This window comes from Lipomyces doorenjongii (assembly GCF_038497915.1).
Source record: "Lipomyces doorenjongii strain NRRL Y-27504 unplaced genomic scaffold V1508scaffold_41, whole genome shotgun sequence".
In the NCBI taxonomy this organism is placed as follows: Eukaryota; Fungi; Ascomycota; class Lipomycetes; order Lipomycetales; family Lipomycetaceae; genus Lipomyces; species Lipomyces doorenjongii.
In genome coordinates, this window is record NW_027118108.1 from 1 (window position 1) to 19,121 (window position 19,121).

Consider the following 19,121-nt stretch of genomic DNA (forward strand, 5'->3'; position numbering starts at 1 on the left):
GCGTCAAGATGGGGAGTCGGCCACCATGAGTTGTCAAGACAGACAGACCAGGAACAGGACCGATGCCCCGGCACCCAAAGTCGAACCGAGAGAGATGAGAGGATCACGTGACAACGCGATGGAAAACGAGTGCGTATGAACGCGCACTTGAATGAATTTTACGTAAGTTTGCTTCCCAAACTCAAATTTCTCTTGGTTTTTTGACCCCTTTCTCATCCTTTTTGTCTTTAGTTGTAAGGAAGGGATATGGTGCCGCACCGCAAATGCCACAATTTTATTGATAACTTACGGCACATGCTATTTCTACCGCACCAGCAGCCGTTTGTCATGTGCGGCCGTGGACGAAGTTAGAGTGCCGATGTGACAAATTGGACCAGTGGAACATTGTGTAATTCTTAGTCAGCGAACCAGACGCACATTGATTGATTGGTTGTTGTATTAAGTATGTTGTATTAAGACTTTTGATCAACAAAAGTAGTTATTTCACATTTTCCCAAAACGTAACCCAGAGTGCACGCCATTTGCATTATCAAAATTTTCGACCGGAAATCTGTGCCGCCTCGCAATGCTGATACAAATTACTATACATTATTATCATACAAGAGACGCATCGAGCCAAGCAAGGACAAGCTCAGGGGTATCTCCACCGCCGTTTGCTGGTATTTTTATTAAGGACAAATGAGCCGCCGAAATTCACCAGAAAACTGCTTTGACCTGCTTAATGCTACCTCGTGGCTGGCATACATATTGGCGCAGTAACAGTACGATCTTCGGGGCTTCAGTAAGATTGGTGCGGCAACATCGGACATTTTTACGTTCACTTTCTCTATGTCTGCTGCCATGATCCGTGCTCCCTTGGTGAAGCCCCTTTTTTTTTTTCTCCTCTCACCTCTGTCTCTGTGAATATATTGCAAGATTGCTATTAGACTATATTATTACCACTCATTTGGGAGCAAATAGCGTAGGATCTGTCTAAGTAAGCACTGCGTTTGCTACACGAAATATAATTGTTCGACAGGGCAGAGCGACAAACGCGTTAGGAACGCGTCTCTTTTAGTGTCTGGGTAAGGGTTCATTTGTTTAGTTCGCGGCTAGTGCTCGGGGGCCCTCTGAACCCGGCCTTCACGTCCAATTCGGACGACCTTCGTGCTTGCTCCATCTGCTAATGAAATCTCCAAGCAGTCTCCTCCACGAGTTCTGCTGCTCGCTTCTTCTGTTATCCTCTACCTTCACCGCTATCCACCCTTCTGTCGAACGCGATCGTGCAACGACTTGTCAACATGTTAGCTTCTAGCCCTTCCGAGGGCCATGTGCTCCTGCGCAGAGCAACAACCACATTCTCCGCATCTGCAGCTTCCACTTCATCAGCTTCAAGTGCTGAAAGCAGCTGCCCTTCTAGCAGCAACTCCAGTTTCTGCGAAAAGCCAGTTGGCTCACCAACTCTTCCGATTGCTCTCGGAGTCGCGTATGTTATTGTCAGCAATTTCCGGGAATGAAAAGTGTTAACACACTCCATAGCATTCCGCTCTTCGTCGCTATTGTCGTCTTGCTTATCCTGCATCGTCGTCACGTCCGTCGCCTCAAAAAAGAAGACCTTGTCGCTGCCCAAATCGACCTCAACCACGATGACTTTGACATGACTCCACCTCGTAATGCCCCCAGGAGCGGCCGGACAAAGATCTATGGCAATGACTATCTGCTGCCGATAGGCAACGACTTCAGTCAATCGCGTGTCTCGCTCAATAGCCCCTACGACGTTATTCCACAGGAGCTTGCCAGGATGCACGGAAAAGGGAGCTACACAGCTCTTCCACGTGCTCCTGAGTCCGCCAAGCTGCGCAATACCAGTTTCTACCAGCAGGACTCGCCTTACGATTTCCGCAACCAATTGAAAGGCGACAATGCTTCCACCAAAACGCCCAGCAGACTGAGCACCATGACCTACTCGACACCAGACGTTAATGCGGCTCGAAACTTACCAAAACTGAATGTGGTTGATGAGTCTTTTGAAATGCAGGAGATGTCGATGCCACAGTCTGTCTTGGTCGATACCCCGTCGTCTGATGCATCGGCCTCGTCGGATCCTATCGTTAGAGCTGTTTACGATGGATTTCAAGAGCTCCCACAAGATGCGCCCTCTGCCTCGGACCTGTCGTCTTCTCCGCCAGGATTGTCACTTTCACCACCTGAATCTATCCACAGCTTATCACCAACACCTTTTCCAACACGCTCTGATTCTGTGAAGCGGCTTTCACAACGATATCCAAGACGTCTTAGTACCGCACCTCCAGTCCCTTCCCGAGAGAGCAAGTTGTCTCCTGAAGATAGAGTCTCTTATTACGAGGATCCGCCTTCCTCTGAAAGTGGTACGGATAATGAAGGAGACAGCAGCAGTGTGGAAAACTACCAGGAAACACTTGAGCCATTCACTCTTCAGTCGAGGGTAAATACGGATGAGCTAATTGATACGACAGCCGCACATGTAGTCGACCTCGCCCCTCCACAGGACAGCACATCGCAACCAGAAAATTCTTTACGGCGTCAGCGCTCGTTCTCATCACCTGCGGATGCAGAAGAGCGTGCTAATCGCCTGCGTTCCTTCTATAAGGACTATTTCGACAAGCCTATGCCTAACGGATACGAGCCTGCTTTGCCAATTCTAACACAGGACGATTCGGCCGTGGCATACGGCAGCACTGCGAGGGTCCCTGCACCGCGTGTAGCGCCCAGTCCAAACATCATGTCGTCTCCAACTGCTGCTGCTGGTCGCTCTTTGAGACCAGCGCCGAGACATCCTATTGGGTCGTACAATCATTTCCCGGGCGAGGTCCCGAGGTCGCTGTCGTCTCAGTCTGGCGGGCCTTACCAACAAGAGGTACAACATAGACGTGAACCACAGCTATATCCTGCATACAACAGCGGCTACTATACTCCACAATATCAACCACAGCACCACCCTTATATGCCACAGAAGCAGCCAATGCTGCAACGCGCACAACCAAAAAGATTACCGCCGCTCGAACCATTGTCACCGCTACCGACTCCTCACCAGCTCGGAGAGGAAAGGATCCTTGGTTCCCCGACATTATTTGCTCCACCCCGTCGCCCAAGAGCAGGAACAGCTGGCAGTAGCGTGGGATCGTCCTGTGGAAGCCCGACCACGCCACAGCAGCAGTGGACCGAGATGCAGCTCCGAAACCTGCCGACTCCATACATGCTCCGCAACTCGGCTTCATACTCTGGCCTTGAGTTTCTGCCTCCAAAGAAGTACTCGCCAAGTGGTGTCACAACTCCCGGTAGCGATGTCGAAAATATGTATCTGTACGATCATAATCAGCAGATAGTCTCTAACAGGCTCAGTCCGCAGCTCCCACGAGAATTAGTTCCCATCCACAGTGGCGGCGTTGAGGATAATTTGCGACCGCAGTGGAGTATGAGGGAGTAGCGAATTGAAACGGATGTCTACTCGTTTTCTAGGTCAGATAATATGAGGTCATTTATGCATATGGTGGGTAGAAGTTAGTTTGGTGCTTGCATTTATATATTCGTGTTGGATTTTCTACTATTTTGGTTAATTTCTTTTACTCGGTTGACTTTTGAAAATGCTTGTACGATTTGGGAGGATAGATGTATGTGTGTATATATTAACTAAAAAATATTGCTAGTGATGCATTTATATTTCCTCATGGCAATCGTAGTTCCCGTCTTGACACTACGCTTTGTACTTCGGCGCATGTGAACCATCGAAACAGCAGAAATGCACGATAACCCTAGGGACGCGGAGATTTCTCGACCATCCGGGGTTAACCCACACGCATGTGGCTCTGAGCATGCGGCGCTGTTTGCTTAACTGAGCCAAGGCAATCTTCTGCCTTCCTTACTCTCTGGACTTTGATCTGGTTAACCAATTAGACGTGGAAGAGATATTGTTAACGTTGAGTATGTCGTACTCAGCAGCCAAGTTTGGAAGAGGTTTGCAAAATAGCGTACGAACATGTACGAACTGCTGCAAGCATTTAATTCAGACTTCTCATGAGATTGTAAGATCAAGCGTATTGATCTGGTTCTCGATATTCGTCCCTTGAGAGCAGAACATAGCAGAATATATTCCACTGTGAGAATGGCGTAGTTGATGATCCGTTTCTATCACAGCTGTGGTACGGTCACTAATCGCACATATTTGACCGGAACCCAGGCTGTTAGGAGGCTCTCGCTGCCGGATTAGGGTGTTGAAACAAATAATACGTCGTATATACAATTGAAGCAATATAATTATTATGCAAGTAAACTTAACTGTTGTTTGTACTCGCTCGTACTCTGTCCGATAACCGATTAAGTCAGGGAATTCTCGAAGGCGCGCTGGGTATTTGCCTGCCAGCCCCTCCTCCTCACACAATCATCCACTCCGATTTTCCCAACACTGCAAAAGTCAAGCCTTTCCTCTATCTTCGACCACAGCCACCACCTAACGACTTTCTGTCCCGCACAACAAATCAAACACACAACACCGCTAAACAAACTACTTTCGGTGCATTAGTCCGCAAGCTCCCGACGCCGAGATCACATGGAGGCGATCCTCAATTTCGACCTCCCTGTCGACGTCGACTTGCTCGACAAGGTCGTCGACGCTTTCTACAAAGGTCCCGCGGATCAGGTATGCCAAACCCCACACCGTCGCGCTCGTCTCCAAATCCCTCCAGACGACGGAGAATACGCGTGATTCGCGAATGTTTAAGGAGTCTACAGGCGCAGCGATTGTCTTTTGTGGACATTTCGGCTAATGTTTTTGATCCACCGCTTTTTGCGGTGGGTTGCGTTTTATAGCAAAAAGCAGCACAACAGGTCTTGACACAGGTACGGCCCCATTTTTCTGTTCTTGTATTATATGGTTTGAGCAAGACAAGGACGATTGCTGATTTGGTTTTGTTTTGCAATTGTAGTTCCAAGAACATCCTGATGCATGGACACGTGTGGATCAAATCTTGCAAAAGTCGAATAACCCGCAGACCAAATGTAAGTCCAATTTTGATTCTTCTTCGACGACGCGAATGGCGTTTTGTTGGAGATGTGGATCTGCGAAAGCCGAGTGCGAGGGTCTAATGCTGTGTGTGTTTTCGTATAGATATCGCTTTATCGATTTTGGACAAGCTTATCAAGACAAGATGGAAGGCGCTGCCGGTGGATCAACAGCAGGGTATGTGTCATTATTAACACCATCGCAGCAGATTTTTTTGGGGCGAAGATATGTCATGAATGAATTGCGATTGTAGGTCTGTGGGCCGGATGCTGATGATGATCGGTTTGTTAGGAATCCGAAACTTCGTGGTGACCATGTGCATTACCATGTCGAGCGACGAAGCCAAGTTTCGAAGCCAAAAGTCACTGATCAACAAATGCAACTTGACTCTCGTCGAGGTACACTTCTTGAATTCCGAAATATGCCTGAATCATGTACTGATTTGAGTTGGTAGATTCTCAAGCAAGAATGGCCGCATAACTGGCCGACGTTCATCCCCGAGATCGTGCAATCAAGTAGGAGTTCACTCAACGTATGTGAGAACAACATGAGCATCCTCAAACTTTTGTCCGAAGAAGTCTTTGATTTCTCAGCCGAGCAAATGACTCAAGCAAAGGCCCGGAATTTGAAACAGCAAATGTGTACTGAATTCTCTGAAATTCACAACCTGTGCTACGAAGTTCTTGAAAAAGCAAATCGGCCGTCGCTGATTATCGCAACGCTACAGTCGTTGTTGAGGTACCTCAATTGGATCCCATACGGGTATATCTTCGAGACTGGAATCATCGAGTTGCTTCTCACGAGATTTTTGGCGCCGCCCGAGTTTAGAAATTTGACGTTAAAGTGTCTTACGGAGGTTTCTTCGCTTGCATCTCCCCAGTATGACAACCAGTTCTTGAGCTTGTTCTTGAGAACTATGGAGACTGTTAATGAGATCATTCCATTGAGCACAGGTAAGTTCCCAGATACCTATGGCATTGATTTGGTGCTGATGCCTTTCAAGATTTCCGACAATCTTACGACTCCGTCGGCACGCGTGAGCAAGAATTCATCCAGAACCTTGCAATTTTCCTCACCACATTCCTCTCGCATCATCTAAAAGTACGAGGTTTTCATTTCATTGCTACAAAGGTGCATACTAACGTCATTCTAGCTCATTGAGGCGCAAGACAATAAGGATATTCTGATCAACTCTCACCTGTTCCTGATCAAAATCTCGCAAATCGACGAACGCGAGGTCTTCAAAGGATGTCTCGATTACTGGTCTCGACTTGTCCTCGAACTCTACGAAGAAGTCCAGCAACTTCCGCTCGCAGAAATGAATCCTCTCATGCAACTCAACTTCGCTTCACCTGCCGGTGCATTTGCAAACGGTGGTGCGGCACACCCTGACGTACTTGCAAACTACCCGTTACGGAAACACATGTACACGCAAGTTCTTTCCAGTTTGCGGTTAGTTATGATCGAGAAGATGGTGCGGCCGGAGGAGGTCCTAATTGTTGAGAACGACGAAGGCGAGATTGTGAGGGAGTTCGTGAAGGAGAGCGACACGATTACTTTGTACAAGAGCATGCGTGAGGTGTTGGTCTATCTTACCCATTTAGATGTCGTTGATACGGAGATCATTATGACAAATAAGTTGGCAAGACAGATTGATGGTAGCGAATGGTCATGGAATAACCTGAACACGTTATGTTGGGCTATTGGCTCGATTTCTGGCGCTATGAGTACGATATTTTCAAATTTATTTTGTTCTTGGCTGAATGATTGCTAACGTGGTGTAGATGAGGAAATGGAGAAACGGTTTTTGGTCATGGTTATCAAGGATTTGCTCGGCCTGACGGAAATGAAGCGGGGGAAGGACAACAAGGCCGTCGTGGCCTCGAACATTATGTATATTGTCGGCCAGTACCCTCGATTTTTAAAAGCGCACTGGAAATTCTTGAAGACGGTCGTCAACAAGTTGTTTGAGTTTATGCACGAGACTCATGAAGGTGTGCAGGACATGGCGTGCGATACGTTCATCAAGATTGCGCAAAAGTGCAAGCGACATTTTGTGGCACAGCAAGCTAATGAGACTGAGCCCTTTATTGACGAGATTGTGAGGACGCTGGATAAGATTACGTCTGATTTGCAGCCGCAGCAGGTGCATACGTTTTATGAAGCCTGTGGATACATGATTTCTGCACAACCGGCGAAGAATATTCAGGAGAGACTCATTAGCGAATTGATGGCCATGCCGAACAGTGCTGTAAGTTTAGTCGATCGACGGATTCAGATACGTTACTGACAATGACTAGTGGGATGCGATTATTCAGCAGGCTGCGCAGAATGCGGAGATTCTTTCTGACACTAGCACGATCAAGATCATTGCCAATATCATGAAGACTAATGTCGCGGCATGCACATCAATGGGCGCTTGCTTTTACCCGCAGCTCGTCCGGAATTATCTGGATATGCTTGGATTATACAAAGCTGTCAGCGAGATGATTTCAGAGTCGATCGCCGTGCAGGGAACCATTGCTACAAAGACGCCGCGGGTGCGGGGTCTGCGGACAGTAAAGAAGGAGATTTTGAAACTTATTGAGACGTATATGAGTAAAGCTGAAGATCTAGAGACAGTTAACAATACTATGATTCCGCCGCTTTTGGAGGCTGTTCTGGGTGATTATAACAGAAACCTTCCCGATGCTCGAGATGCTGAGGTATTGAACTGCATGACTACGATCGTGAGCCGGTTAGAAGGTTTGATTACAGACAAGGTTGTCCTGATCCTGGAGAACGTGTTCGAGTGCACGCTGTCGATGATCAACAAGGATTTTACAGAGTATCCCGAGCACAGAGTCGAGTTTTTCAAGTTACTGCGGGCAATCAACGTACACTGCTTCCCAGCACTCCTCAAACTTCCCGGTCCAGTGTTCGGCTATGTTGTCGACGCCTGTCTATGGGCCAGCAAGCACGATAATCGCGACGTCGAAGCCGCCGGTCTCAACATCTGCGTCGAACTCATCAACAACATCTCAGAAAGCGATCCACAGATAGCGGACGCGTTCTACCAGACTTTCTTCATCCATATACTCAAGGACGTGTTCTTCGTGCTCACCGACGCTGACCACAAGGCGGGATTTAAAGTCCAGGCGTTCTTGCTCGCACGCATGTTTGAGCTTGTTGGGACAAACAAGATTTCGGCGCCGTTGTATAAACCGGACGAGGCGCCAGCTGGCACATCGAACGCTGATTTCTTACGAGAATACTCGGCCAACATGCTGATGAACGCGTTCCCGCATCTGCAGCGCGCACAAGTCGACAATTTCGTCATGGGGTTGTTCAAGCTTACAGACAACCAAAACAAATTCAAGCTCAATCTGCGCGACTTTTTAGTGCAGATCAGGGAATATGGCGGTGACTCGACTGACTATTTGTACGCGGACGAACGCGAGTCTGAGATGCTTGCCAAGCAAAAAGCCGAGCGGGAGCGCGCGCTCAAGGTTGGCGGACTGATTAAGCCGTCGGATATGGACGAGGACGTGTGACTTGAGGACCATGTCGTTGAGAAAAGAGATGTGAGTGTTGTCGAGACGGAGGATTGGACTGCCGGGTGGTGGTGCTGAAACAGAGTACTGTCGTGTATCAAAAACTGTATGACCAAGGGATTCTTACTATATTACTACTACACTACTACTATTACTATCACTATTTACGTTACTATCATTATTATTTTGTGACTGTTGTTGGTTGTTATATAAACAGTAGCTTAATTTTAAATTGCTCGATTTTTCTGCCAACAAAAAATTGTATTTTTTTTTGTTTGAAATATTGAGTGCGTTATCGTTCATGTACGCTACCTGTTACGGGAAAGAGATTTGTGTGGGGGGTGAAGCAGTCAGCTTCTAGCGTCGGCAAGTGCGCCGTGACGTGGTATGGATTCGGAACTAGAAAGCGGACCGATTGAGCGACACGATAAATCTCAATTGAAGAGCTAATAATAAAATAACTATATACATATAACATATTTTATCTCTAAATCATATAATAACTAGAACGTATCATTGAATGGCACATAACACCCTACATATAACAATCACAAATCAAGTGTCCCAAGTATCGACAATTGGTATCCCGTCATAAACAAAGGTCGTAAGGTCATAAATTTTGTCAAATATATCCATCAAATCCCAAATACCCTTGAACACAAAGCATTAAAATATAGTCACGTTGGCGGTTTCCTTCAAAACCTAGTCCCAGCTCCAGGTGATTGGGATTCTACCCTCAGACTGCTGACCGAGCTGCTCGAACGCGGACGGGGAAAAATCGAGATCATATTCCGCACAACCTCTGCATGTGTCGACGACGGTGACGGTGACAAAACTCGTGTCGCGGTATGCCGTGATGGTCTTACCGCACAATGGATTCGTGTTCGGGTTGCCGTTCGAGTTGGCATCCATGAGCACGTAAGACACGGCGACTATGTAGTCGGTGTCAGCGCTGGTGATGCCGCATGAGCCAAGACCGGTAGAATAGAAGGTGCCATCGCCGGAGTAGGTGCCGGTGCCGGTGCTGTGGGTGCTGGTGCTGACGGAAATGCTGCTCGAAGGCGCTGCCGTGGAAGAGGGCGTAGGCTGAGCGTAGGTGCTGGTCGGGGTTTCGGTCGTGGTAGGCTGAACGTAAGTGCTGGTCGGTATTTCCGTCGTGATAGGCTGAACATAGGTGCTGGTCGGGGTTTCAGTCGTGGTAGGCTCAACGTAGGTACTGGTCGGGGTGGGCTCGAAGTAGACCGACGATGTAGACGTCGCGGGCTCGATAGCAGTAGACGTAGTTGGCTGCGGTTCGACGTACGACGAAGAGGTGGTAGACTCGACAGAAGTGGAGGGAGTAGTAGGCGTAGGCTGGACAGACGAGGAGCTAGTGGTGGAAACCGCAGGAGTCGAGGTAGTAGACGTCGAGACAGATGACAGAGTAGTGGAGGTGGAGCTATCGCTGAGGATAGACGAGACAATATCCTGCTGGTAAACGACCGTGGAGGTAGGTGCGACAGAGGACATGGACGTGCTCACAAAAGAGTCAGGAGAAGGACTGGCGGAAGCGTAGACGACGACAGTTTGCACGACGGTAAGGGTCTGGACATAGTCTACATTCTCGGTGACGGTAACCCATGTAATCGCACGCTTATCGAAAGGAGCGGCAAGGGCAGCAGATGCCAAAGTAAGGAATGTGAAGAAAGATCTCATATTTGATCTGAATTGAGACGGAACTAGCGACTGCAGTCTGAAATAAAGAAAGATATGACAAATGCGCTTGGAGTTGATTTCGAAAGGAAAGAACTGGCAGACTTGTGCTTCTGCCGGAGCCGAGAAATCGAAGAGCAAAGAAAGACAGGAAGGAAGGAAAGAACGGCAAAGCTCCAAAGGAGTGGATTGCGCAAAAAACGAAATAGAAGCAAACGGGGAAGAACAGCGACAGAGAAGAAAGGACCAAGCTGGGCGGGAAATCTCTTATTATTAAGTTGGTTCGAGCGTTTTCGTGATTTTGGTGTTTGTGTCAATATGGGACCTTTAAGCGGCTTAGCTCGCACGCCAGCAATACATGCATTAGATGCATGCAAGGGCAGGTACGCGTGTTTGCGTGGCATCCACGCGTAAAACACGTGTAACCCCTTGCCATTAGAGTTCCATAACTGCATCGGACGGCTTAGCTTCGTACTAACTTGCACTTGTGCGGTTGTGCCGCCATCTGTGTCACATGGCGCGACGAATAGAGCACTAAGTCAGGCATACACAATACTGAAGATGAAACCCCCCTGCCGACTCCGTTTTGGCTCCTTGTCCCTTGTGCCCGCACTAATCCTCAGCATCAGAAGACGCGTGAGCAAAAACGCGTTGACAAACGCGTCAGAGACAACTGCAGCCGTCTGTAGCAGCAGGCTCACTAATTAATTGTTGGTTTAAAATTGAGCACCCACAATTGAGGCGGCTCGGACAACTGTCTTGGTCAGTCATGCACGAAATTTCTCCGAAATTGCGCTGTGAGCAGTTGCCTGCCTGTGTCCCAAAATAACTCATTGTGATCTGATTTCAAAAGTTGCTAGCCTCCGTCCCGTGCTGCCATGCCAACGCTTAGCCTGTTCGGGAAGTCTAATTAAACTCGCGTCCATCCAATATATTCCTACCAGACCAATGAATGATTGCTACTCATCCACTTCATTGTGAGCTGAGGGTTGTGTACTGCTAGAAAAATTAAGTATATGAGTGCCGAACAAATACTTCTAATACTGCATTGTCGATGATATTCTCTCTGGGCTTCTCTATCCGTATAGTCATGCTGGAGGACCACAAAGATGTATGTCCGCTGGCAAGCCAAGTGGCTTTGCATTTAATCCGAGTTCACGAGTTGTCCGCCCTTCGCGACATACATCCGCGAAAAACATTCTGCTCCACAAGCTGGGCATGTTTCTGTTCACGCAGGATATCCACGAGGCACGGCTGATCCAGACTATAAGATCATCTCTCGCATCGTCGACTATCAGCGATAAGTCAATCCAAGAAACAGACGTCAGTGTCAATCAATGCCATCCATTCTGGCATTCCCTCTGCAGCTATCTGTGGTGTGAGCACCTTAAATAGTCTTTTGCCTCAATAAATCTTCAAAATTGACCACATATCCAATTATCCAGTTCATGACGAATGCTCCAAAGCGTCGGAGTTAATCTGAATGTGGTAGAGTTCCTGACAGCGACAGACACAAATATATACAGCAGCTAGTAGGTTAGTAAATTTCTCTACTAGACATAATGTATTAATCAATGACTCTTTCAGCACGCAAATGTTTAAGACTCTGTGAGTAGTGCGTTCAAGTTCCATTCCTTCCACTCCATCTCAGTCGATAAGTACGTAATGGGCATCGACCAGCACGCGAGGGTGACGCGAGGGTGACGCGGGGTTCTATGCGCACCAAAATAATTACTGACGCGAAATTCGTCAGACCATCACCGAACGAAGTCTCGTTTATAAACCAAAACTGTATATCTCAACCAATACACATGCCCCATCCGTAATGACGACGCCGTACCACCGAGCCGCTACGGAACCACAACAGTTATCCCCGGCACTCGTAACCCAGCTTCAATATCTATTCTACGAGAAATACGGTATTCGACCATCTGGTACGTACTGGATCACGCCGGTCTATAGTGCAAAGCTGCCACCGGCGAAAAGAAGTATTGCTGCGCCTGCGCTGTTGTACGGGAGATTAGAACAGTTCTTCCTCGACGATGATCTGCGCCGGACGATTCCGCCGTTGCAGCCACAAGGTGTTGACCAGACGCCGAAGAGTGTAAACTTTCCCCCGACAAGGTTGCAGTATCATTACCAGAATAATGGAGACGATACAATTCGCGAACAGGATCTCGTCGGCTGCGTCCGAGGATCGAATTTCATTCCTGATGGCGTCGCGACAATGCGCTCGACCACAATAACCGGACCTGTTACATTCCAAATTGCTGAAGTGCAAGAAATAGGTCTAAGTAAGAGTGAGCAATTACGCAAGATCGAGGAAGCTATAAGTGAGAGTGGTGATAGTGGCCGGAAAGTGGTGAGAGATGTTCCCACAGAAGATGAGCATGCGGAAGAAATCGATGGCAACGGAAGAGTACAGAACGGTACGGGTATGGCTACTAGACTCCAATTTCACACGTTCAACGACGCACAGCCTGGCAAGAGGCGCAGTCCAATTGTCGGAAAGAAATTTTGCAAAGTGTTGTTGCAAGACCAGTTGGGCCGTTGTTACTGGGCCCTGGAATCGAAGCCGATTAATGATTTGGAAGTCGGCCTGAAGTTAGGTACCAAGGTCACGCTCAGTAACTTCACTGTTTGGCGGGGGGTAATAATGTTAAAACCTACCAGCGTCGTTATACACGGAGGGGCGATTGATGAATGGAATACAGACTTCACTGTAAAGTTGATGTGTTGGTTAAAGCGGCAAATAGGTCTCGAGAAAAGCGAGCCACCACCTACTCCACTAAATCCACCGCCCGCCCCTCCAGAGATCATTGGGAATGACGACGAAGATGATGACGAAGACTACTACTTTGATGATGACCTCGATAATTTGGATTTCGAAATTTTATAAGTTTCGAGTTGTCAATGGTGGACTTTTACGTATTTAGACGAACCAGTGCATGGATATCTGGCGTTTGGTTGGAGAGTTCTTTGGATACTGTTAGTTTGTGGGAAAACTACAGATATAATTATATTATGCATGCAGCTTAGAACCGCGCAAGCTATTATTAAAAATTACCAACTCAGTAAAACACTTCTTCACACCTTCAAACCTGCTTCAACACAAATCTTTTCTGAGATCATGGATTTAAGCAAGGAGCTTAGCGATGTCGGCATCAAGGGCCTCTGTTCGATCGGTTAGCAACAGCATGCTACCAGACTTTAATCGCGTATGAGCTCAACTCACCAGGGGTAGACATGGAGGAATATCGCTGGAACACATCGCCCTGTTTGTCGATAATGAACTTCTCAAAATTCCATTTGATGCCGTGGAAGCCAAGGATACCAGCTCTACATTAAACATGTTAATAAACATTGCGTTGAGTTAGCAAGAGATCGTACTTCTTAGACTTGAGAAATTTGTACACCGGGTCAGCATTGTCGCCATTAACGTCAATCTTCTTCAAAACGGGGAACTGTAAACACCAACGTTAACAACTATCCCTCGATATTACGCCCTAAGTATCTGAAAGACTAGCATACAGTGACACCATAGTTCAGTGTGCAGAACGACGCGATCTCCTCATCGGTACCGGGTTCCTGGCGACCTGCGCATTTGTTAACTAACAGTGATTTGTGCTACGCGATTCCTTCAAATACATACCGAACTGGTTGCAAGGGAAGCCGAGGATTTCAAGGCCCTGGTCATGGTACTTCTTGTAAAGCTCCTCGAGACCCTTGTATTGCTACAACGGAACAATTGTCAGTATTTCCGCCAGCGAAATCCCTTGGATATTACCGGATCCGAAACTCACAGGAGTAAATCCGCATCTACGTACCCAAACATGTCAGTATACTCTATGCTCCCACAAGAAACCGCAAGGAAAACTTCAACAATAAACATACTTGGACGCAACGTTGACGACAAGTACGACCTTGCCCTCAAGCTGATGGAAATCAAATTGCTGAGACTTCTTGTCGAGCGGCTTGAGGTCATAGAAAGACTTTGGGACGTCGGAAGACATTGCTCGCTTTAATTAAGTAACGTGGTGTTTTAATTGTTGCAGGCCTGTCCGGAGTTCGTTGATGAGATATAGGAATGTGAGGTTCAAATTCCGCCGACGTGCCATTCTGACAAGAGCATGAGGTTAGGGCTGCCTCCATTTCACGTCGGTCGAATTGGCTCGTTCGTATTCGTAACTTCGCAATGGCTGACGAAGACATACAATACATGTGTTCTTCCAAAAGTTAACACCTCTCGCGCACAAGGTGATCTGATGCTCCTGATTCGTATTCGTACGAGATTCGGAACTCGAATACGAATAATTGAAGTTTTTTTGCTTACTAGCGCGAATGCGATTTAAAATAATTTATTCGAAAGTAATGCTATAACAAATTTGTACTATGGCATGCTCCCTCAGAGTGTGAAATAAAAATATGAAGTAACATAAGCCGCTTTCTGAAGGCGTCATAACGCAATATTAGTGGCTGGATGGAGTAGCGTCTACCAAAATTACCAATAACATTCCTTATTCGGATTCGAAACTTAAACGGAAATTTGCGAATGCGAATGACGAATATGAATAAGGAAATATTTGTTTGTGAACCAACCCTAAAATCAACGGCACCGAGTGACTTCGAATTCAGCTGTAATTGACAATATATTGATGACGCCCGTGAAGTAATCAATCACAGGCACATGCTACCGTTTTAAATAGATGGCGTAGATATCCTGTGGTAATGTGCTTATTTACATTTGTAGTGCTGCGAAGTACACTCGTTTGGCACACATGTTATATATTCGATCATAGACCCTCAAAAATGATCCGAAGTAACTCCCAACTTCGGCCACATTGATTTGTAATTATAATGTCAACATTGCAGACCAATTTACCTTTAACGTGCAGTAGCTTGCAGTAGCTTCTCAGATTGGCTAAGAAATTTCAACGCTAAATTGGGGTTGTATGCACGATCTCAGCCCAAGCCCTTTGGAAGCCAACTCTCAGTCGCTTGCATCGTACGGGTCTCCGTCGAGTGAACACTGAAACAGCTGCCCGATTTTCTGGCTCGCTTGAACTAGAGCAATTGTACTCGTCGGGAAGCACCACCGCATTTCAAATTGTTACTAATCTATTATAGGAACGACGCCGACAGTAGAACAATCAAGCAATCAGTAAGACAAGCACCCCGAGTCGCATTGGTGTGCCATATCTACACAGTTTGCGATGTCAATAATACTGTCCACCGGCAACCTGCTACATGCCCGTAATTCAGGCGCACAAGACCTAGTGCCGGACCTGAAGCAGAGGGTATCGCAATGGGTCGACGGGGAGCAGCACCCTGGACACGCTCTGTCGTTCGCAGGACCCGTGAAGTTGGAGATTCCGCCGAATCCACGTGAACCACTGTTTTCAGCTGAGTCCCCTGAGAGGAAGGCTCAGGTTGAGATTACAGGTAGATACGCAAAGGTTCGCGTGCTGCTTAGCTTGCGGGATAGGCTAATGTATTTTTCGTAGTAAAATTATTTTTTCCGCCAGCATCATCCATAGCCGCGCGCGCAAAGATTCTGGAACGAGCAATGACTCAATTTCAAGCTACCGCGCCGGAATACGTAACAATATCGCATCTAGTCCTGTCGTTCCCCGAAATCACTTTTTCCGATGATGACGGCGAAGATTTCGATGACGAAAACGACTCGACACTTGGCTCCTCTATTTCGGAACAGGATATTTTTGATATTTGGACAGTTGCTGTTAGGACAGCGGATTGGTACAAAGTGCGGAGTGTCGGTGTCTCGGAATTCTCGACTGCAAGGCTAGAGGCATTGATTAAGTTTAGTAAACGCATGGGATTGGCGCTACCGTCGATAAATCAGATTAATATTAGGGATTGTTGCGTGTTGCCGCGGAGTCTGTTGGCGCTTGCGAAAGAGAATGCGGTGAAATTGCTTGCTCATAATGATGCTTTGAATATTCTGCCAGAGGAGAGCGTGCGTGAGACTGTCTCGCTTCTAATGAGCGAGAACTTGACTGGGACTGAAAGTAAGTGGAGTTGGGAGTGGCTATTAAAGATCACCGGTGTTGTCGCAAGTAGAGGCGTTGTCTGTGGCTTAGGCTGGATGGTAGAATTTATAAACGTGAGCGATGGTATTTAGGCAGCATTAGACATAGAATATATACAATGCACCAATACTATATTATGTACAATTTAAAAACCTGTATGAATTTATCCAACCATACTGCGCTTGCGACCACGTAACCGGACAGCGTCAAGCTTCTTCATAATCTCGTTAACCTTGAAAACTGCTGTCTTCCGTCCACGCCCGAAACCGGCCACGTAACCCTCCAAAACCCATTCTACATATTCCCCGCTATGAATGGGGTGTGTACTGATGAAGGCACGTTCGAGGACATACAAATCGACAGCTTTATCCTCTGGTAGTGTAGATTGCTGTGCTAATCCAAAATCAATGATTACAGGTTCTGGAACCATCAGCTGGTGCAAGCCGGTGGCGCCCTCGGCTCCAAGACGTCTACCATCCCGCAGAAGAATGTTGGAAGTCGTGAGATCTCCATGCACTGTATCAAGGAAATGCAATTTAGCAATCTCGCTGCCGACGGACAGTAGCAAAGGTTTAATGATCTCTAACCGCTTCTGTGACTGTCCATACTCTCCTTCGTCGCAAAGCTGTTCCTCTATTTCCCTCTCCCTTGCCCATATCCATTCCTTCAGACTAGATCCATTGATATTCTCCATCCATATTAGTCCCAGCCGCGGATCAACTGCGATAAATGAGGGAACACTAATGCCTGCAAGAAACAATTTGTACAAAATCCGAGCTTCAGAAAGGGTTCGGTGTTTAGTAAGTTGCGCATCTAATGCATCATGTCGATATCGCTTCGGCGGTCTATATTTCAGAATGTATCCCGCGCTTGGGTTCGAGATCGTGGTCGAAATTGCGCCGCCAAGAAGTGAAGAGGGAATGAATGGGTGGTCGGGTGAGAAATATATCTTTGCCTCGGCACCTTGTGATATCAGAGTAAGATCGAGAGCAACAATTGCACTTGGAAGCGTAGAAAGATCAGGAGACATTGACGAGGGTGTTCTGACATCCACTAGGAGTACAACTGCGTGGAAACTGGGCTTTGTAAATGCTCAGTCGATTGGTGTCATACACTAATATTGTGACTAAAGCTTAGCACCAAGCAACCAACCCGACCCTAACCCTAGAATCGATTTCGATTGTTATACTTTATATTTAGGAAATCTAACAGATCTTCGCGAGCGTGTGCGAGTATGGTCAAACTGACTATCTAAGCTTATGCGTACGATGTCAATATGCAAGCATTCATCGTTGTCCAGCCAACGTGAGAAGTATAGGGCTTCAAACGAATCCATGTTATATCACTTTGATTATCACTCCATGCTCCTCTGCTCTGGGATTCTCAGATGAGTGGCCCATATAGGCAACATACAACCAAAATTTTCAAAGTTATCTTTACGATCGGAATGGCGCCAAAGCTTTATGTTTGAGACGATTCGTTGCAAAGAATGGTGCATCTGTAGATCTATATTGGTTGATGAGCCTTGTAGACAATTAAGACCACTGGCAACAATTGAATCATGACCAATACAGTTATCTCACTCCCTAGCATTTTCCATGAATCTATCCACCAAAGAATTCTTCCGGCGTGTAGAATTTTATACCGAGATTTTTTGCAAAATCCTTGTCTCCAGTCGAATGGTCACCCTTTCTTCCGGCCGCATCGCCAACGAAAAAGGAATTGTCTCTGTCTAAGTCGACGTCAATATGCTCATCGACAAATTCACTCCCCTTTTTCTGTAGACGCCGCAAATGTCGCTCATGCACTTCCTTAACCAATCGCCACATCCCTACATGTGGCTTTCGAAATTCGTCCTTGCCAGTAGCAGCGATGACATAGCAGCGCAGTCCCAGTAGCTTCATAATAGCAGCCAGCTTAGTCTTGAATTGCCACAGCCGTGTCTTGGTCTCATCAACATGCTTTCTAGCCTTCTTGCTCTTAGCAACTTTTGGTGATAATGCTATGCCACTTTGATTGGAAAATATGACAAGAATTCTCTCATTTAAGCATTCTGTGGATTCATCGAGCCAGCTTTTGATCTTGTTTAAAGTTCTGGCTTCACCGAATTTGAACTTCCAATCATTCTCATTGCGAGCGAACGAGTATCCCGTCTTCGTTACAATTAATGTACCGTCCAAATCAAATCCTGCAACCGCGACTCTGTGCGACGTATTATTTGGAGTGCTTTGGTTCGAAATGGTGCGAAATGAGGGCTGCCTGTGATAAGAGTGCAAACCAAAGAGCACTGACTCAGAAAGCACCTTCCATTTAATCAAACCAGCGCTCGGTTTAGCAACTGATCCCGCCTTCTGGACCGTCGTATCCTCTTCCGAAACGACTTCGCTGTCGCTGTGTATGTCCGCCGTCGTAGTAGTAGTCCGGGTTTGCACAAATTCGAAGTCATCTGGCGCTCGTCGCTTGCGTGTACTGTCTATCGTAGAAGTTGACATCGCATCTAATTTGTCATTTGCGCCGCTCAAACTGCTCTTTGTTTTCGTCGTCGTCAGAAACTTCGTTAGAGTCGCTTGCTGCGACGTCGTCGAAGTTACAGCAGCATTTGGACGATTCATTATGAATTTGCTAGCACAGTAGTTTCGCTTAGATGTAAACAAATATCGAAACGACCTTTCCACTTCATGTTCGACTATCATGCAGCACAAAGCGATCGAGTCCGTTGCAAGTCGTGCTGCCTCTGAGACCTCCAAGCTAGATTAACCGCGTGTGTGGCAGGATAGCGCGAGAAGCGTTCTACGACGGTTTCAAACGCGCTCGGTACACGTCTTTGAT

At 47.0% G+C, this 19,121-nt stretch overlaps 8 protein-coding genes across 8 annotated transcripts; 4 read left to right on the plus strand and 4 right to left on the minus strand.

Annotated features, from left to right (window-relative positions):
* The first annotated feature begins 1,002 nt into the window (after nucleotides 1-1,002).
* Nucleotides 1,003-3,692, plus strand: V1508DRAFT_193783 (uncharacterized protein). Its single transcript, XM_066936177.1, has 3 exons — nucleotides 1,003-1,064; nucleotides 1,183-1,465; nucleotides 1,519-3,692. The coding sequence occupies exons 2-3, from the start codon at nucleotides 1,281-1,283 to the stop codon at nucleotides 3,443-3,445; spliced, it is 2,112 nt and encodes a 703-aa protein (XP_066794612.1). The 5' UTR covers nucleotides 1,003-1,064; nucleotides 1,183-1,280; the 3' UTR covers nucleotides 3,446-3,692.
* Nucleotides 3,693-4,083: 391 nt separating this feature from the next.
* On the plus strand, nucleotides 4,084-8,901 carry V1508DRAFT_193739 (CRM1 C terminal-domain-containing protein). The gene is made up of 10 exons (XM_066936176.1): nucleotides 4,084-4,654; nucleotides 4,825-4,854; nucleotides 4,941-5,013; nucleotides 5,123-5,194; nucleotides 5,309-5,415; nucleotides 5,472-5,970; nucleotides 6,021-6,118; nucleotides 6,171-6,744; nucleotides 6,802-7,268; nucleotides 7,318-8,901. The coding sequence occupies exons 1-10, from the start codon at nucleotides 4,565-4,567 to the stop codon at nucleotides 8,548-8,550; spliced, it is 3,243 nt and encodes a 1,080-aa protein (XP_066794613.1). The 5' UTR covers nucleotides 4,084-4,564; the 3' UTR covers nucleotides 8,551-8,901.
* Nucleotides 8,902-8,965: 64 nt separating this feature from the next.
* V1508DRAFT_420981 (RlpA-like double-psi beta-barrel-protein domain-containing protein-containing protein) lies at nucleotides 8,966-10,538 on the minus strand. The gene has a single exon (XM_066940816.1). It carries the CDS (start codon nucleotides 10,243-10,245, stop codon nucleotides 9,253-9,255), a length of 993 nt encoding a protein of 330 aa, XP_066794614.1. The 5' UTR covers nucleotides 10,246-10,538; the 3' UTR covers nucleotides 8,966-9,252.
* Nucleotides 10,539-11,966: 1,428 nt separating this feature from the next.
* V1508DRAFT_420985 (uncharacterized protein) lies at nucleotides 11,967-13,373 on the plus strand. The gene has a single exon (XM_066940817.1). The coding sequence runs from the start codon at nucleotides 12,068-12,070 to the stop codon at nucleotides 13,139-13,141; it is 1,074 nt and encodes a 357-aa protein (XP_066794615.1). The 5' UTR covers nucleotides 11,967-12,067; the 3' UTR covers nucleotides 13,142-13,373.
* Nucleotides 13,236-14,319, minus strand: V1508DRAFT_420987 (thioredoxin-like protein). Its single transcript, XM_066940818.1, has 7 exons — nucleotides 14,137-14,319; nucleotides 14,046-14,061; nucleotides 13,895-13,976; nucleotides 13,774-13,838; nucleotides 13,633-13,706; nucleotides 13,478-13,581; nucleotides 13,236-13,416 (listed from the first exon to the last, which is right to left on the minus strand). Exons 1-7 carry the CDS (start codon nucleotides 14,253-14,255, stop codon nucleotides 13,379-13,381), a joined length of 498 nt encoding a protein of 165 aa, XP_066794616.1. The 5' UTR covers nucleotides 14,256-14,319; the 3' UTR covers nucleotides 13,236-13,378.
* A 909-nt stretch (nucleotides 14,320-15,228) lies between these two features.
* Nucleotides 15,229-16,449, plus strand: V1508DRAFT_420991 (uncharacterized protein). Its single transcript, XM_066940819.1, has 3 exons — nucleotides 15,229-15,317; nucleotides 15,370-15,684; nucleotides 15,747-16,449. The coding sequence occupies exons 2-3, from the start codon at nucleotides 15,456-15,458 to the stop codon at nucleotides 16,382-16,384; spliced, it is 867 nt and encodes a 288-aa protein (XP_066794617.1). The 5' UTR covers nucleotides 15,229-15,317; nucleotides 15,370-15,455; the 3' UTR covers nucleotides 16,385-16,449.
* V1508DRAFT_420993 (uncharacterized protein) lies at nucleotides 16,366-17,389 on the minus strand. Its single transcript, XM_066940820.1, has one exon. The coding sequence runs from the start codon at nucleotides 17,320-17,322 to the stop codon at nucleotides 16,456-16,458; it is 867 nt and encodes a 288-aa protein (XP_066794618.1). The 5' UTR covers nucleotides 17,323-17,389; the 3' UTR covers nucleotides 16,366-16,455.
* A 129-nt stretch (nucleotides 17,390-17,518) lies between these two features.
* V1508DRAFT_420994 (polynucleotide kinase 3 phosphatase-domain-containing protein) lies at nucleotides 17,519-19,090 on the minus strand. Its single transcript, XM_066940821.1, has one exon. It carries the CDS (start codon nucleotides 18,983-18,985, stop codon nucleotides 17,897-17,899), a length of 1,089 nt encoding a protein of 362 aa, XP_066794619.1. The 5' UTR covers nucleotides 18,986-19,090; the 3' UTR covers nucleotides 17,519-17,896.
* Nucleotides 19,091-19,121: the final 31 nt, after the last annotated feature.

Bases quoted from the DNA above. Each gene is read 5' to 3' on its own strand.
- V1508DRAFT_193783 (XM_066936177.1), top strand. From the start codon at position 1,281: ATGTTAGCTTCTAGCCCTTCCGAGGGCCATGTGCTCCTGCGCAGAGCA. The intron at 1,466-1,518 runs GTATGTTATTGT...CACACTCCATAG, and splicing joins CCGATTGCTCTCGGAGTCGC to CATTCCGCTCTTCGTCGCTA.
- V1508DRAFT_193739 (XM_066936176.1), top strand. From the start codon at position 4,565: ATGGAGGCGATCCTCAATTTCGACCTCCCTGTCGACGTCGACTTGCTC. The intron at 4,855-4,940 runs GTACGGCCCCAT...TTGCAATTGTAG, and splicing joins CACAACAGGTCTTGACACAG to TTCCAAGAACATCCTGATGC. The intron at 5,971-6,020 runs GTAAGTTCCCAG...ATGCCTTTCAAG, and splicing joins GATCATTCCATTGAGCACAG to ATTTCCGACAATCTTACGAC.
- V1508DRAFT_420981 (XM_066940816.1), bottom strand. From the start codon at position 10,245: ATGAGATCTTTCTTCACATTCCTTACTTTGGCATCTGCTGCCCTTGCC.
- V1508DRAFT_420985 (XM_066940817.1), top strand. From the start codon at position 12,068: ATGACGACGCCGTACCACCGAGCCGCTACGGAACCACAACAGTTATCC.
- V1508DRAFT_420987 (XM_066940818.1), bottom strand. From the start codon at position 14,255: ATGTCTTCCGACGTCCCAAAGTCTTTCTATGACCTCAAGCCGCTCGAC. The intron at 13,839-13,894 runs GTATGTATTTGA...ACAAATGCGCAG, and splicing joins CTTCCCTTGCAACCAGTTCG to GTCGCCAGGAACCCGGTACC. The intron at 13,417-13,477 runs GTGAGTTGAGCT...CCGATCGAACAG, and splicing joins TTCCTCCATGTCTACCCCTG to AGGCCCTTGATGCCGACATC.
- V1508DRAFT_420991 (XM_066940819.1), top strand. From the start codon at position 15,456: ATGTCAATAATACTGTCCACCGGCAACCTGCTACATGCCCGTAATTCA. The intron at 15,685-15,746 runs GTAGATACGCAA...TATTTTTCGTAG, and splicing joins GGCTCAGGTTGAGATTACAG to TAAAATTATTTTTTCCGCCA.
- V1508DRAFT_420993 (XM_066940820.1), bottom strand. From the start codon at position 17,322: ATGTCTCCTGATCTTTCTACGCTTCCAAGTGCAATTGTTGCTCTCGAT.
- V1508DRAFT_420994 (XM_066940821.1), bottom strand. From the start codon at position 18,985: ATGATAGTCGAACATGAAGTGGAAAGGTCGTTTCGATATTTGTTTACA.